The sequence below is a fragment of the Macrobrachium nipponense genome, chromosome 4 (genome assembly GCF_015104395.2).
Source record: "Macrobrachium nipponense isolate FS-2020 chromosome 4, ASM1510439v2, whole genome shotgun sequence".
Classification (NCBI taxonomy): Eukaryota; Metazoa; Arthropoda; class Malacostraca; order Decapoda; family Palaemonidae; genus Macrobrachium; species Macrobrachium nipponense.
This window is the reverse complement of record NC_061100.1, coordinates 39,744,755-39,762,722: the sequence shown is the minus strand read 5'-3', so window position 1 is coordinate 39,762,722 and position 17,968 is coordinate 39,744,755. Positions and strand designations below refer to the sequence as shown.

The 17,968-nt window shown below is 36.9% G+C and overlaps 1 protein-coding gene across 14 annotated transcripts in view; it reads left to right on the top strand.

Moving 5' to 3' along the window:
- Nucleotides 1-17,968, top strand: part of LOC135210876 (collagen alpha-1(I) chain-like) — an 891,724-nt gene that overhangs the window by 586,188 nt on the left and 287,568 nt on the right. For 11 of the 14 annotated variants that reach the window (XM_064243791.1, XM_064243789.1, XM_064243790.1 and 8 more), the window contains one exon: nucleotides 10,591-10,662. In XM_064243791.1, coding sequence (XP_064099861.1) covers nucleotides 10,591-10,662 — 72 coding nt within the window. Of the gene's footprint in view, nucleotides 1-9,446; nucleotides 9,586-9,984; nucleotides 10,663-17,968 lie in introns of those variants that run through there. The other 3 variants (XM_064243800.1, XM_064243798.1, XM_064243799.1) reach the window with 2 other exon arrangements.

Genomic DNA, 17,968 nt, shown 5'->3' with positions numbered 1-17,968 from the left:
TTAAGGGGCATTATATAAAGAGCTCCTTCTGTTGATTATGTTTTAGTGAGTCTAGACATATTTAGAGAATAGTTTGAAGACGTTGAGCGACGTCTGCTGACCTGAATCGTGCACTCTGATGGCTGAGTAACTCCAAGCCTTGAGTAACTCGTATGTCTGCACCGGGCCTCTCCGGCCCTTGCGAGAACGCATTCTCCTGCAAATGGCTGCTCCTATAACACCAAAACCCTTGCTGGTGTTATCCCGATTTGATTCTTCCATCACCACGGTACTATTCGGAGACCTTTGTTTCAGTCTTTAATTGTGGCGTGATTCTTGATCTATTGAATATAATCTCCTACTCTACTTAGTTGTTGTGCAGTTATTCGACAAGAAGTAGCTGTTTTCTCTCAGCAGATATTCACAGCTGGTCAGTCACTGATGTCGCAAAAGTGGTACGAGACTGGACTCCTGCAGCACCTACAAGTAATTCATAGTTTCATACAACGGTCCCCCCCCCCACACCCCCTCCCCTCATACTTCGCTGTGAGAAGTTTCTTCAATGATCCCGAAAATTGTGGGTTTTTTTTATACCCGTACTCAAAAATATGTCGACTGACGTTGTCAGTTTATCGCACAAAAAATAAACTGATTTTCACAGAGCGAAGTGGAAAACATGCTACATCTGAGAGGAGGCATTTTTTTCCCTAAGCTCAGTTGATTAGTGACTTAAATGAATTGCAGATAAAGGTGAAATGTTATTTCAGATATTTTAAATGTTCAAGTGTTCATAAAAGTCGTAGTTCTTTCATCAAATTATTAACTTGAGAGAAGATACAGAGCCAAGTAGGCGGTCAGATAAATACATGCTTATGAAAAGCTTTATATATGTTATATATATATTATAGTATATATATATATATAATATATATATATATATGTGTGTGTGTGTGTGTGTGTATGTGTGTGTGTGTGTGTGTGTGTGTGTGTGTGTGTGTATTTATATATGTAAATATAGATATTTATATGTTACCAAGAAGTTTTCATGATACCCCTACATAGTGTCCTATCTGTTTAAATATTGTCTTCCGTAAGAGACATGTGACAGCAAAGGTCCCAGAATGGTTCACATAATACCGTGAATGAAGCAGGTAGCCTCTGACGAGATTTATATATATCGAATAATTCATAGTTACCAATTCAAAGGTGGAACTAAAAACAACGGAACAAGTTTGAACTCGCTGTCAGGGTAGCTTTGGATGTAACTACTTAAAGGGAGTCAGAAATATCTAATTGCTTTCAGTAGGCAAACTATCTTGTCAGCAGGATGTGAGTAATTTCGGGGATCCTTGTAGAAGGGCTTAATTAAGATCCACTTTTTCGCATCCCTGGAGAGCACTGGAAGACTGCATTTAGGCTTTTAATTGCTACAGCTAAGCAGAAAAAGTTAACCGTCTGACTCTTACCCAGGTGGGCCCGGTAAAAGATTTCTGAAGAATAACTTGCGTAATTGCTGTATATCAGTGGTTCTCAACCTGGGGGGTGCGCTCCCCTAGGGTGGCGTCAGCAATTTCCAGGGGAGGCGCGAGCCCTATGGAAAAATGAATAAAAAATTCTTTAATTATATTCGTTATTCTCTTAACAAGAGTGAGGAACTAATATTCAGAAGTTTATGAAAAAATGCAACATTATCGCCTTATAACGTTACTTTCGTAGTCTACTACCCTAGTCTGGCTCGATGGGCTTACAATGCTTTTTAATTATTGACCTCCCTCCCTATCCCTCGAAACCCTTTTTTTTTTTTTCAAGTTTGGGAGGGAATTTTACTCACACATGCAAAGGGGCCGTGGAAGGAAGGACCGACTCTCAGAGGGGGCGTGGTCATATAAAGGTTGAGAACCACTGCTGTATACCAAGTTTTCTTGCTCCCATAGGAGCTAAGACTGTCGCTTATGGAGGACCGAAATTCTTCTTTTGGGCCATGATTATCGCATTGTATGCCCAGATTCATTCCCACGATCCAGATTACATTGTAAGCAAGATCAAATTTCTTCATTGCGGCCGGACATGGTCCTTGAATATGCAAGATCAAATTAATTCACTTGGGCCAAGACTGTCGTGTTTACAATACCGTCCATACTACATAGCGGGTTTCTTTGACGCAGTCCCTTCACTGCCACCACGATTGCCATGTATGCAAGATAAAACTCATTTCCTTGGCCCGCAACTATCGTGTATGCAAGATTAAATTCCTCCTCTTGGACCGCAGCTATCGGTGTATGCAAGTAATATCAGCTCACTCGGGTAACGACAGTGCGCTAAATGAAACCGGTCATTAGAATGGAGAAGTTATAGCCTGTAGCGATATCAAGGACATCGTTTTGGCTCGAGTTTCTTTCGGACATAGTTATTTGCTTCGCATATCCCGGCCATTTCCGAGGTAACATTTCGTTTGCCTTAAGTTTTAATGATGTTTTTCACATCACACAGCTGGCTGGAGTTGTCACTGGTACCCTTGATAATATTATTATCATTATACAAGCCCAAGTCCACCATCAACTTACCATAGCGAGCTGTCATAAAATAGCACGAAAAAGAGGAGAACGGTGTGAAGAAGAACCGGATACATCTGAAATAGATAAATGAATAAATACAAATATGTATGAGTGCCAACTGAAGCAAGACCCCAGAGATAATTTTCGAAGCAGTCGCAGGAAATGATTGAAGCGCTAGCAAGCAACACGAGTACATACAAAGTGACCGCTGACTGTGTCTGTCATAACAAAAGCCGGCTACCCCGTATTAAGCAGCAACAATTCATTACCACCATATTTTACTCCACTTTAAAGATTACTGTTCTCTCTCTCTCTCTCTCTCTCTCTCTCTCTCTCTCTCTCTCTCTCTCTCTCTATATATATATATATATATATATGTATCACACACATATATATATCACTTTTTTATAATTTCTTTTTGGGTCTGTTTTATGGTTTTTATTATCTCTTAATTTATTATATTATTATTTAATCCCTTAATTGGATGCTTGCCCAAAAAGCTTTTAGCGTTTTGGCTTGTTTCATAAGCGAGCACTTTTTAATTATAATAATAATAATAATAATAATATAATAATAATCCAAAGAAACCTCATAATCACATGAGTTAATAAAATAAAATGGAAAAGTAAATCCACAATAATATGTCTGATCTTGTTATTTAAAATACAAAGCAGAAAGCTTTCGAAGACCTGCACGGTCCTCCTTGTCAATAATAATAATAATAATAATTAATAATAATAATAATAATAATATAATAATAATAATACCGCCACCTGAACGCCGCGCGTGAAGACTTGAAAGGGAAGTGTTAAGAGGGTTTTAATCAGTGACACCGGGCTGTTGCTAAGTGTTAGTAATTAACAAAGGGAGAGAGACAGACAGACAGACATTGACATACAGAGAGAGAGAGAGAGAGAGAGAGGAGAGGAGAGTGAAGAGAGGGGAGAGGCGAGAGAGAGAGAAGGAGAGAGAGAGAGAGAGAGAGAGAACGAACCATATGGTGTTGTTGATATGGCTTATCCTCAGTGAGAGCTTTAGATTAACGAGTCGGGGTGGTGTCAATGCGATGTGAATATTCATTAGCAGAAGCTTACAGGCTATTGAAAAAAATAGAAATGTGGCTGAGAGGCAAGTTTTCTATATAGAGGCAAGTTTTCTATATATATATATATATATATATGTGTGTGTGTGTGTGTGTGTGTGTGTGTGTGTATGTATATTTTATATATACATATATATGTATATATATAATATGTAGCTGTAAATATTAGTGCAGCAAATTTCCATAGTATAGCCGCTACACACACACACACACACACACACTTATTTACTTTCTTATTTAACCTCAGTCTTGCACTCTTTTGGTTTTTAGATATTGTGGTGTTTTGTTTCTCAATCTATCCAGTAAATGGAAACCAAAATGAAGATGGAGACTGGAATGCCTTCATTGTGGCTTCCATTAACTCTAGAATTTCTCTTCTGACAAACATTTTCAGTTTGTCAGTCTCTACAGTTTTCTTCACTATCATTATTGTATTGTCTACACACATGTTTTCTACATTGTGCACGACTTATTTTGTGCTCTCCTGAAATAATCTCTCTCCTTTTGGCAACACTTTTCATTGCTTAACCCACCAATCTCGGTTTGAATCCTTCTTCCTACTTTCCTATACCCAGAAACACATCAATCCATAAGTAACAGTATGTGACAAATAAATAGGAAACATAAATTAACAGACATACGTTACTTCTGTAGTTCTGGGGCCTCTTAATAACTTTAGCGTCAACATCCAATACACAGAAAGGCGATATTTCCTCAGGTACAGGGCCATCACATATCATTCCTGGACAGTCTAGATACCTACTGAACACAGTGCATACTGATCCATTCCAAATTTCTATTAAGGTAGCACCAACAAGTAGCATTATCTGCTTACTGTAATATAGATATTATTCTATAGGCCATCAATCACATTGCTGTTATAAAATAGCAACAACTAAGGTTCCATAACAACGCTAGATGTGCCTAAGCAAAGTAAAATAAACCTGGACAGTCTTAAGTTATTAAGTTTTAGGTAATATATATACCGTTGAGAACCGGTCCAAAGGCAGCACTTATTAATTCAATAGAAACAACAGGGCATCATTCATCGTAAAGGTTTCATAGATATAACCAGTTAGAGCTAAAGGGACATAGTAGGTATCTAATTGAATTTGTAAATGATGTGAAGAAGCCCGTGTTTATTCTGCAAGGGATTAAAAACCAACTTTTCAGCAGCACTGTATAGATAGAGGTTAGCTTGTAACTAATACAAACGGCACTTAAAAAATCTTCTAGTAAAACTTCGTCGTTCTGTGATTTCAGCTCATCGGGAAAAAAAAGTCTTTTCAGAGGACAATACTATATTATGTGATAGACACCTGTATCCGTATTGACAATAATGGAAAATGGCGGGTAATAAGTATATTAGTGATAATATTAAAGATAACTAAAAATAGCTTTGATTAACATAATACGGAAGTAATATGCTTCATCGTTTGATTTTCTTTTAGTTACCTAAAATGAATTCAACAACACATGTTTCTCGGCAGCCGCCATTCCTGCAGATATATAGTATTCATTGATATATTGGTAATGATTCGTTGTACTGTATAGAGAGAGAGGAGAGATATTGCATGATGCAACTTATAGAGAGAAAGAGAACTGTTCGTGTATATGTGTATATACGTATGTCTGTGTGTGAGAGGGAGAGAGAAGACTGAGGGGGAGGCTGGTGGGCATTTGACAGACTCTCAACAGGTGCTTCATTGTGCGTATTTGCGTGGTGACTGTGCAAACAAGCGGTGCCTTGTGGGGTCTCGGGAAATAAATCGATTGAGGAAGGAGAGTTCGGAGTTTTGAGTATCCGTGGAATGCAAGTCACTGGTCGTGGACAGTTTCTCGTCCTGAGTTGTCCTTAGCTAGAATTCGAGTTGATTAGTGTCTCTGGAGCGCCCTTTAGAAGTTCTCAAAAGTAACGATTCGCTTTCGATTGCGTGCGGGTTTGGTTATTATTATTTTTTTTTTTTTTGCTTTATTCTATGGTCTGCCTATGAGAGAGAGAGAGATTGAATATAAAATGAAAATTTAGTGACACTTTTACAGGGAAAAACAGAACAATTATAAAGATGATAAAATATGTGTTAAAGGCATAATAATAATAATAATAATAATAATAATCATAATAATAATAATAATAATAATAATAATAATAAGATCGTTGGTTATAGTATCATGATACTATAACCAACGATTTTATTATTATTATTATTATTATTATTATTGAACCAAACAAAAACTTCTTTCAGTTTTCTTCTGACGATTGAAAAAGAAACCCACAAATTCAATTTGTAACTTGTTTACTTCTAAGTATTTACATTAAGTTTTACTCCACACTCGAGTACTTTCAGGCCCTTCTGTGGCCCATTCTCAAGAGATGTTTGGGATGTTAGCCTGGGTCAAGGCTAACATCCCAAACATCTCTTGAGAATGGGCCACAGAAGGGCCCTGAAAGTACTCGAGTGTGGAGTAAAACTTATTGTAAATACTTAGAAGTAAACAAGTTACAAATTGAATTTGTGGGTTTCTTTTTCAATTATTATTATTATTATTATTATTATTATTATTATATTATTATTATTATTATATGTTGAAAGGTATCAAATACTATAACTATAACAAAGACACAAGCATGGCAAGTAAAATAATTGAAGGTATATTAAAGAACTAAATAACCAAAGAAAGATTACGTCCCAAGTTTATGCTATTATAAGAACAATAAATAGATAAATAAATAAATAAATAAATAAAAATAAAGAAAAAATAAAAGACAGAAAAATATTAAACATGTTCTCCACAATGACTAAGAAACTATTGCTTCGACATAAGAGCGTATCCCAGTATGAGAGAGAGGAGGAGAGAGAGGAGAGATGACGAGAGGAGAGAGACGAGAGAGAGAGAGAGAGAGAGAGAGAGAGAGAGAGAGAGAGAGAGAGAGAGAGAGAGAGAGGCGGACCAACAAAGCGACATGAGAGAGAAACAAGTAGCAATAAAAAGCTTTCATTATTTTGAACGACAAAGAAGCCTCTAGTGTACAGCCATTACTGTAGAGGGAAGGTTGTTTATCTTCAAGTGGTTCAGTTCAGTGTCCTTAAAGTTTCTACTTACTTCACCTTATCTTTCATCATTCTTTTAATTTACTGAGGCGTCGATGACCTTTGCTACTGAAATACTTACTGGCCTGGGATATACATTTAAATATAGTATTGGCCGATTATTCGCTGCTGTGCAGTTGTCCTTCTATCTTTGGCTTGTTAAAAACTAGACAAGAGTATTGGAACTTCCGTCGTCTGCCCTATAAGTAATAATACATCACTTTAAGTCTTGGCGATGTTCTTGAATCGAGCGGCCTCTTTGAAAATATTATTGCAGCAACAATAATGAACTGATTTGGCTTCACGAAGCGACGAATGAGATGAAACCCTGTGGGGAGTTTCCGTTTACATATATTGTAAATATTTTCAAAGTTTTAAATGGTACAATTTGTTAACTATAATTCTTCGTTTAGTTAAAGAGGCACGTAAGCAAAGTACTTCTGGTAAGATAAATTTTAGAATAAATTAAAACTGTTTTCGTTTATCCATTTTATTAACTGGTTGTATTCGTAATAAAACTGTTAGAGTTTTATCTTCAACACCATCAGCATCATCGTCATTATCAGTAGCAATATTATTATCAGATTTATTAGTAGCACTATTTTGTTTTCTTCATGATAGTTCTGTCACCATTTAGCATCACCGCTCAGAAGATGGTGATAACAGCCATAGTATTCATAATTAGCATGATCTATGATACCCGTAATTTGCATGTAATAAATAAATAAAATCCCGTCGTATTTGAGAAATATATTAAAAACGTTCAAAAAATTCAATACAGTTTCAAGACCAACTGGTTTCCTTTTCAGGCGATTGCGGAATAATGAAATAAAAACAAGGAAAAGTTACAAATATTAAAAAAAATAAAAGCCACCTTCGGTCATTACCGAACTGCCACTATCAACAACAATTGTTAAATATTCAACGCATAAGCGTAACTAGGAGTCTATTAATGGGGAGGGGGCGGGGGAGGGGCGCCTGGGGGCATGCACAAATTATAAGACTCATTCTTTTTTTTAAGTCATATGAAAAGATATTAAGGTTGTTTTAAAATAATAATAATAATAATAATAATAGGCGCTCGCACGAGAGAATCCCCGAGACCTTCGAGGCGAGATCCACGGCTTCGCCCAAGACCGGCCCGACCAATGAGAATGCAACTCTAGGTCCGAGCCGCTATAATTATACCGTTCCGCAAACTTTCTTGCTACAGTCTCTTCAACCGACTCGTCAGAAGATGACCTACGAGAAGGTCGAAACGTCACGTTATACCAGCTATACCAGCAATAATAATAATAATAATAATAATCATAATAATTTTAGGCTTCTACTACAAGCTTCATGTAATCAAAATGGGGCGGCCACCAGGAAGGGCAGCAGTTTCAAATGGGGGGGGGGGGGGGGGGGGGGGGGGGGGGGGGGGGGGGGGGGGGGTGGGGGGGGGGGGGGGGGGGGGGGGGGGGGGGGGGCACGTGCCCCCGCCCCTTGCCCCACAGCAGTTACGCCTATGATTTTCAAGATAGGATATTTAAGTCATTCCTGTTTTGCCAGTCGGCTCGCTGAGCGAGCTACCGAGTACTGAGCGATTCCTTGACTCTGGGCCAAGAGTAGTATAGTAGTAGCCAGACACCCGCTAGACTTGATGAGGTCACGACAGAGAAAGAGGGGGCGGGGTTAGAGACTTGATTTTTGTTGAGGTTTGATTTATTTATTTATTAAACTGGCGTTCCGACATTAACAGAGGGGGAGATTTATTGCTGTGCTTGTATTCGTGTGTGTGAGAGAGAAGGGCGGGGGACGGCATTATCACTGACGTTGGTGAGGGAGAAAGACGTTAAGTTTTGTTGTTTTGTGTCCATGTGTGCATGAATATCCTTAGAAGTTCACAATAATAATTCTACCTCGGTTGGATGAGATTACCTCGTCGAGGCTCTCCCATTTTAAGAGCATAGACTTTGACGAAGTAGTGAGTACAAATGTCTAGTGCTCTCCATCTTTCTCTCGCTTTCTCTCCACCTTTGTGGTGACCCACAGTAGATGACTAACAACTAGGTATCTAACTCATTGTTAACGTCCACAAAGTCTTGTTGGGTTGTGAGATGGAGCCCATATTTCCCTTCTCGTCCATTTGAAATCAGAGTCCTGGGCACTACTTTTAAAGATGGATGCAGTAGTACCACTGTGCTGTGAGAGAAGGGTGAAGGAGTGATATGATATCAGTTTCAGATACAGAGAAATAGAAATCTCAGTTGCCGAGAGAAAGAGAAATATTAGAGGCTGATAAATGTTTCTTTGTGTACGAAAGATGGTTTTGTTGCAAAGGGAGAGAGAGGGAACGAGAGACACAGAGATTTTTGTTGCTGTGTAAATTTTAGAGATAGATGGATAGATTAATGTTATGTGCATGATAGAGAGAGAGAGAAAGAGACTTTTTTTTCTGTAGCTGAGAGTCTGATGTCTGTTGGAGAGAGAGAGAGAGAGAGAGAGAGAGAGAGAGAGAGAGAGAGAGAGAGAGAGAGAGAGAGGTTCCTGCTTCTATGTTTGTGTGAGAGTGAGAACGGCTGCTTTCTGTTAATGTGTGATACAGAGAAGCGGAGTATTTGAGATTATTGTTGCTGAGAGAGAGAGAGAGAGAGAGAGAGAGAGAGAGAGAGAGAGATTTCTGCTGTGAGTAGTGTAAGATCAACTGCTAGTCAGCTGGCTAGGATGAGTGGCTCAGTGGCTGGCTACCCGCTCAGTGTTGTTTGAGAGGTGGTCGAGTTTGGGTGTACGTCTCGCCCTTCTCTTGCACACCCTCACGCGCGCCGAGCCTCACGATACTCCTGTCCGATCTTTTCATCTTTCAAAAATAACTCCGGTGACTCGAGTTAACCTTGCTTGCTCTCCTGCCTCGGCTGAATGTCGCTCTTAGAGTCTGAAGTGTTGCAAGAAAATATGACAAAATAATTAAATTTTTTAATGAAATATTCTAAAAATTATGATTCGTCTGAGTTTATTTCATTCTGCAGTTGAAGCTGTTTTTTTTTTCTTTAAGATTAATGAGATTTTGAAGTGAAAGTGCTATACATAATTTTTGTTGTTGACTACTAGATATTTATTTTTGGAAAAGTTGACTTCTGAGTGACCCTGAACTTTTAAATAGCAGCTTTGACAAGTTCTTTCTGTTTTATAAGAGCTTCCAGGAGATTTAACATCAACCATTAGATTTTTAAAAAGTTTTATCCTTTGTTTGATTTGAAATTTGACATATTTTCAGTATGACTGAAAAAAGCGACTTTCGATATTTCGACATTGCCAGCGACCAAAACCATTCGACTTTTTCACCTCATTTTGTTCGAAGAAACGTCTAACGTGAACTTCTTCACTGTGATCAAATGCTATCATGAATGAGTTTTTAATCAATGGGGATCTCAATATATATTTTATGGAGCATGAAAAATATGATTTAGAGTTTAATTAGATTTTGAAATGAGAAAGATTTACTGAGAAATGTGGATGTCAAGAAAGCAATCTTAGTTGAGGCGTTTAAAATACAAATGCAAATGGAAGGTTAATCTCTGCTAGAGGGAAGTTTTAGGAAAGAAGAGCCAGACATCTTGAAATTTTCACGGAAATTTATAAATATAAATTTGGGCGGAAACTGAAAAAATCTAAGATATCAGAGAGTACAATAACTTCTCTTGGTACATATGAATTGAAACCAGACCAAGAGTGAAATCGAGGAAATTGCGGAGTGAAAAATCTTGGGAATCTTCATCAGAAAGCAAAGTAGGGAATCATCTAGCTAATCATGGATGCAGTGTACCTCTCGAGGCGATTTTTCTTGCTGTTTCTCACCCACGTGTGGTTATTCCTCCTGCAGGGCGCCCTCCAGGAGCTCAAGGTCTTCAACGACCCTAGCAGAGCAAATGTCCAGTGCGACGACTCCATTTCGGTGAGTACATATATGCATGGTCTGACATTCTTTTTATGTTACCTTTAAGTAGAATGTAACTATTTGTTTGGGAAATTTCATGGAGTCTTCGTAATAAACGCTGCTTTTATTAGCTGTATGTTTGCCAGAGAGCTGTTTTTTCTCAGTTGCCTAATGTAATTCATTCATGTAACGTGTTTTTACTTGCTAGTCATTAAGAGAAGTGTGCAAGGTAAGTGAATCATCTTTAATGAAGCGTATATCTTTAGGTGTCTTGTTAGATTTTAATTCTGATAAACTGAAATCTGTTTTGTGTGAATAGTACATTGAAGGACGAAACATTGGCAGTCATCATGTTCGTTTATTTATATATAGTTTTATGTTTTATTTGTGTATTTAGAGTTGCTGGTAGTTGTTATTTAGGACTTTTATTCATTTATCAACACATATTTTGATTCAGTTCTATTAATTGCCTATAGTATGTTTCTCTTAATAGACCTTTCTCTTTCCTTGTGCCCTTTTTTTTTTTTTTTTTTTTCTTGTTGATAACCTTCCGGCTTCTTCTATCAGAATATTTCCAATTTATGAGTAATAATAATAATGATAATAATAATAATTGTTGCAGGTCCACAATAATATAGCATGTGCGAGTGGAAGACCTATAATGATTATTAATAGCTTTCGAACCTTATGATATGTTCATCCTAGGATGAGCCTAGCACAAGGTTCGATGGCTATTAATATTTATTAAAGGCCTTCCAATCTCACATGCTATATTATTGTGGACCTGCAACTATTATCATAATTTTCGACACGGAAAACTATGATGATAATAATAATGATAATAATAATAATAATAATAATAATAATTTCAAATCCTGATGCACCAGCACAGTTTCAGGCATTTCGTAAAGTTTCACTGTCCAATTTTGCACCACTTAGACAATATCGCTTCATTATTAGTGCAAAGTTGAAGTCACGCACATCGTGTAAAGACCCAAATAGGAGCATTCACGACTCTGCGTCTGCAGTGAACATTGGCTGCTTTGAAGGGAGGTTGGCGTCTAGACGATAAAAGTGCCAGTAAAGTGTTCATGTGACACTACCTTCAATTTCTATTTATTGTTACACCTGTTCACTGAAGTGCCAGAATTATCAAGCGATGCCATTGGTGTCCGGAAGTGCATTTTAAGATGAATTTCCCAACACTTCGACATGTGTTTCATGAAGGACCAGACATGTTAGCGCATAAAAGGTGTCACCCAGATAGACCCACGGCCAGCGGATATGCGCTTTATGATAACATTTTCTACAACACCTTACACCTGTTTTCTGTAGTTCTCATGAGGTAAGAGTATAAGGTGGGTGTGAAACACACACACACACACACACACACACACACACACACATATATATACGTATATATATATATATATGTATATATATATATATATATATATATATATATATATATATATATATTGATTTATGATGAATTTTCCATTTTTCTGTAGAATCTCAATACAGCAAGAATCAACTTGTGTGTGTGTGTGTGTATATATATATATATATATATATATATATATATATATATATATATATATATATTATATGTACGTATGTATGTATGTATGATGTGTATGTAGTATGTATGTATAATATATATAATACATTATATATATATGTATATATATTATATGTGTGTAGTATATATATATACATATATATATATATATATATATATATATATATATATATATATATATATATATATATATATAAAAAGATCACTTAACCACCTTAGAGTCGTTACTCATAAAAAGGCTGGTTCCTTCACTAAACAATAACACCTTTTTGTTGGCCGAATTGATAACGTCACTGTCCTGATTTCGTTCCCGACCACTGGACGGTGGTTCGATCCATGAGGGGACGAAATTATTATCAACTAAAAATTCCCTTCGGTACATATATGAAAATATACAAATTCCGAGGTTAGAGCGAATTAGGTATTAAAGGACATTTGCAGCTCGAATGATTTATATGAATCACGGTGATGTGATTAATTATTTTTTATATATATATATATCATATATATATATATATATATATATATATATATATATATATATCATTTCGAGCTACAAATGTCCCTTTAATATCATATCGCTCTACCTCGGAATTGATAGATTTTCATATATGTACCGAGGGGGAATTTTTTTAGTTGATAATAATTTCGTACCCCCATGGGATCGAACCACCGCTCCAGGGAAGGACGGGCGAACGAAAATCCAGGATCCTTGATTTCGTTTCCCCGTCCATTCTGGACGGTGGTTTCGAATCCCATGGGGGTACGAATTAATTGTAATCAACAAATAAAAAAGTTCCCCCCTTCGGCGTACATTATATGAAAATATATCAATTCCGAGGTAGAGCGAAATATGAGTATTAATAAAGGACATTTGTAGCTCTCGAATGGACTTTATATGGAATCAATGTGATGTGATAAATATCATATATATATATATAATATATAATATATATATATGTATATGCATGCATATATAGTGGTGTTCATATTTACGTACCTTTCAGCCATTTCTTCTTGCAGGAGATGACTTTAGATGCCGCGCCTTTCTTATCCTCAACTAATTTTCTGGGATGAGGTTGCTATTCCCATGACCTGCCCTACCGGAATCTGGCATTTCTTGTCGGTCACCCTTTCAAGTAGTGACCAATTCAGGAACCGTTGGGATTGGTAACATGTTTCAGGTAGCCATGTCCCGACTTTAACTTTAAATAAGGAAGGAAGGAAATAGGACGGGGGCCTAATTCCTAAGGGAAAGATAATACCGTTTCTTGAGGATTAAGAGTAGGGGAAAACGGGAGCAGGCAGAGAATCCCAAAGCTTACTAATGAACGAATGTGTAGGCTTTGCCTGTGTTACAAGTCTGCCTACGGGATTCTCTTTTCGGTATCACAAAGTTTTTTTTTTATTAAATACCGTTGAATGACATAAAAATATTCTATGAATCAGTTGTTCATCTGTTTACTTGTGGTGGCTAAGACTGAAAGGGCATTTTGTTGGGCGCGTCAACTGCCCGGTACTACCCCGGGGCAGCCGGCAACATGGATTTCGTCCTTGTGTGTCACCACGTCAGCTGGCCCGAGGGATGTACTTGGGTTGCATGAAAGACAGCTGATGCACTCTCTGATATATCTAGTGAAAGGTTCATCTTTACTGAATGAGAACGGTGCTTCCCGCAGCCTCTCCCTGTTTCTTATTTGATTTCTTCGTGCATGTTCTCTTTTGCCGATGGGAATTTATCTTTACTGTAGGAAATATAAAGGAGGCCGCCTCCATTGCATTTTTCCTTGTTGTAGTTCTACTTTTTTCAAGAAGGGTCCTTTTTGGTGAAGAAAATTAAATAATTTCTCTTTAGATGTCTTCTATCATTGGTATCATCTATGTGCAAGCTGAGAGGGTCTGTATGCGACATTGTATTGGTCTTAATTGCTACATGAGACGAGAATGCCATTAAATATCTATTGAAAGAGCATATACGACGAATCGTATTTAAACGTGATGTTCGCACGTATCCAGCTTTCTATTTTTATTTCTCTCTGTCCATGTGCCTGTCTCATTTTTATTCTCACTACACTCTTTAATTCGTCTCTTGCAAATTGTAGATCAATAGAGTTTTTTCGGATTTTTTTTTGTTTTTTACTTTACCTCTCTTATATATATATATATATATATATATATTAATATATAATATATATATGTGTGTATGTATATATATTTCGTTTTCACTCAATACTTCCTGCATGTCTCAGTATTTCTCTATTGTATATAGTTAGCCATAATTTTTCGTCTCTCTCTCTCTCTCTCTCTCTCTCTCTTCTCTCTCTCTCTCTCTCTCTCTCTCTCGCCTACCAAAAAAAAAAGGGGGGGAGGGGGGGGGTACCCAGATGACTAAAACCTTAAGCCTCTCCTTCCCCTCGAGGGACGTCCTCATCCAAGTAGCAGCACCTATTAAGGCTTGAAAGACTAAAGCGGAGATGGTTCCCAGCAATCGTCGTCCTGAAAATAAGGGTTGTATTATGGTAGGACTCCCTCTCTACAACCCCATCTTTGAAGACGTGCATCCTTCAATGCTCTCTTATCCTGCGAGCCATCCTTCAATGCTCTCGTGTCGTCACGAGTATCCTGCGACGTATTTTCAGAATGTTTAGGAGCGTCGGGTGCTTCCCTTATCGGAGTGACCCGCCTTCTTATTTCTGATGTGTGTGTCTATTAGGGGACGGCGGGGCGCCTTTTGTGTCTTCGTTTAATGGGTTCTCAACCGCTTTTGAGCCCCTTTTTTTGATCATTTTATATCCTTTGAATCTTTAAATCATATTCTTTCAGCTAATTGAGCCCTATGTTGACGTGAATGCTTCGTTTAATATGTTTTGTTGTGCCATTCAGTTATTTCAGGTTCAATTTTTTTTTTTATAGAAATGACGAGGCTTCTTTTGTGGTCATTTTACGAGTTCCTTCCAAACGGCCTTGAGATCTTTTATTTCTTTTCTCTGGTGTTCGGTTCGTCGTTACGAGAGGTTTTATCTTACTGCAAGTTTCCTCATGATTTCTTTTATCGGTCTTTCAATTTAGATAAAATAAAGTGTGTTTAAATGAAAACAGGTGACTATTTTCGAGGTGAAGAGCATTTTCTTCCTTTATCCCGTTTGGTGAGGTTGGAATGAGACCCAAATCTCTTTTAATAGTGTCGGTCTTCATTGATTTTCGTTCATCTCTCTTAGACCTGTGTTAATAACCTTCAATTTTGTAGTTGATTTATCATTATTTAACGTCTATTTAGTGTCTATTAGGGTTAGCGGTTTTTTGTGCTTCTTTTCCTTAATGGCTTCGGGGTGACTGATCCCTCGAGTGTTTTCTTTGAGTTATTTCTGTTCGAGTCGACGACATTGCTTCGTTTGTTCCGAGCCCTTTTTATTAGTTATTATTATCTCTCTCGTCTTCCAGCGAGTCTAATAGATGTTTTAATCTGTCCGTTCGATAAAACTCAGTTAGTCTGTCTTTTGTTTACTTTAACAGGTTCCTGAGTTGTGAATCATACACCTTTTGAAACTCTTTGAGTTGAGTATCCCATTAGACTGATTCGTGTATAGTGGTTATTACTCAAACGTTTAATTTAAGAATAGTGTTCAATTCAGCAGGATAATTATCAATTACGCGTAACACAGAATAATTTTGAATATTTTTGACATATTCACTATAAGTGATTCGATTATTATGTGCCACGTATTTTTTTTTATTATTGTTTGATAATGGGTTGATATAATCTATCGTATTTCGTATTTTATTTTTGTGTATGTTTAGTTTGATCAAGCTTTTATTAGTGTGTATCCTTTAACTTCTTGGTATTCTCCGTCAGTTGACTGTATCATTTTATTCTAATAATTCTTTTACGATATGTATTACAAAGTAAGAACCATGGTTTTAGATGTTTATAGTAAATGAAGGGAACCAGGTTTAGATTGTTGAAATTCAAGTAAAGTAATTAAACATAAAAGTTTTATAAATACACACACACACACACACACACACACACACATATATATATATATATATATATATATATATACTATATATATACATATACATATATATATATATATATATATATATATATATATATATATATGCACCTATAAATAAATACACACGTACGTACACGCATTTCTATATACTTACATACACACACACACACACACACACACACATATATATATATATATATATATATATATATATATATATATATATATATATATATATGCATACAGGTTTTTGCCAAGTTTTTATTCCAAAGACTCACTCAGTCTAAGGCCCCCTCTGTGGTTTTCTGTTATTTTGCTAGAATATTGACATGATTAATCTTCGTAAAATGAAAAATCAGTTATGTCTTCATTGTCATTGAATTACCTGGACACCTTTTTTTAATATCATTTATTTATTTGTTTGTTTTTTCTTAAAATGGTGTATCTGGTCTCTTCTGCATCAGAATGATTCGTTTTTCGAAGGTTTTTCATCATAAAATATTAGTATAAATAATACTTGCATTTCAGTTCAAAAAGCACCTCTCCCTGTCTAGTAAGCAGAAATACAAGGAATGTCTTATGGCTAAAAAAAAAAAAAAATGTTACCCCTTTTTCCAGCACGGATTTTTTTTTTTTTTTTTTTTTGTCCTCGAGTGTATTGAGTATCTACGTTGTAATCAATCATGTCGATGCTTCATTCCTCTTGCATATCTGAAGCTGTTAATTTTTCTTTACACCTCCCTTGAAAAAGAGTTCGACTCAATTATTGGAGAACGGATATTTATGCTTGGTTATGTAAATTAGGCTAAGTTATTCAGGATTACTAACCGTTTCAAACCCGTTGTCGCACAGGTTTTCTTGAATATCTTTTTCAATATCAGTTGTATCTTCTTGATATTTTGGCACAGCATGTTTTAAACCCTCCGATAAATTTGGGCAATATAATGAAGTACCAGAATTTATTGATTAAGCTATTTACTCTTGAACTTTTTCAATTTCCTCAGTCGTTGGAGATATCCGGACATCCCCGTAGGGGGTTAGTGCCGTCAGTGCACCTCTGCGGTGCACTGTAGGCATTACTTCAGGTTCTTTGCAGCGTGCCTTCGGCCCCCAGCTGCAACCACTTTCGTTCCTTTTACTGTAACTCCTTTCATATTCTCTTTCTTCCATCTTACTTTCCACCCTCTCTTAACAATTATTTCACAGTGCAACTGCATTGAGGTTTTCCTCCTGTTACACCTTTCAAACCTTATACTGTCAATTTCCGTTTCAGCGCTGAATGACCTCATAGGTCCCAATTCAATTCAACGATATCCAAACACCTGTCCTTGGCTTAGCTAAAGATTTCGGAAAGAAGCCCCGAACACTCGTTTGTCTCAAACTTATGAATGGAAGAGTGTACTACGATATGGCTTTTTACGTTTTGAATTGCCGACAATAATCATTTATAAGATATTGCAGATGTGGGGCAATGACGATCCTCTGTTAGCATGGTATGGTATGGCTCATTGTCTATTACCAGCACCGATGGCTCAGGAAGCGATGGTAAAAGTAGCGATGTCAGCCATCGGAGGAAGCAGTTGGCCATTCATCTCCCCATAGTAGTCGTCGCCATTGGTTGTTTTTTTTTGCGGCGAAACACAGGAAAGAATTCTCAACAAATCCTTCCACTGAGTGCCAGAATTGTCGCATACTATATGTTAAAGGGAAACCTTCAAAGAGA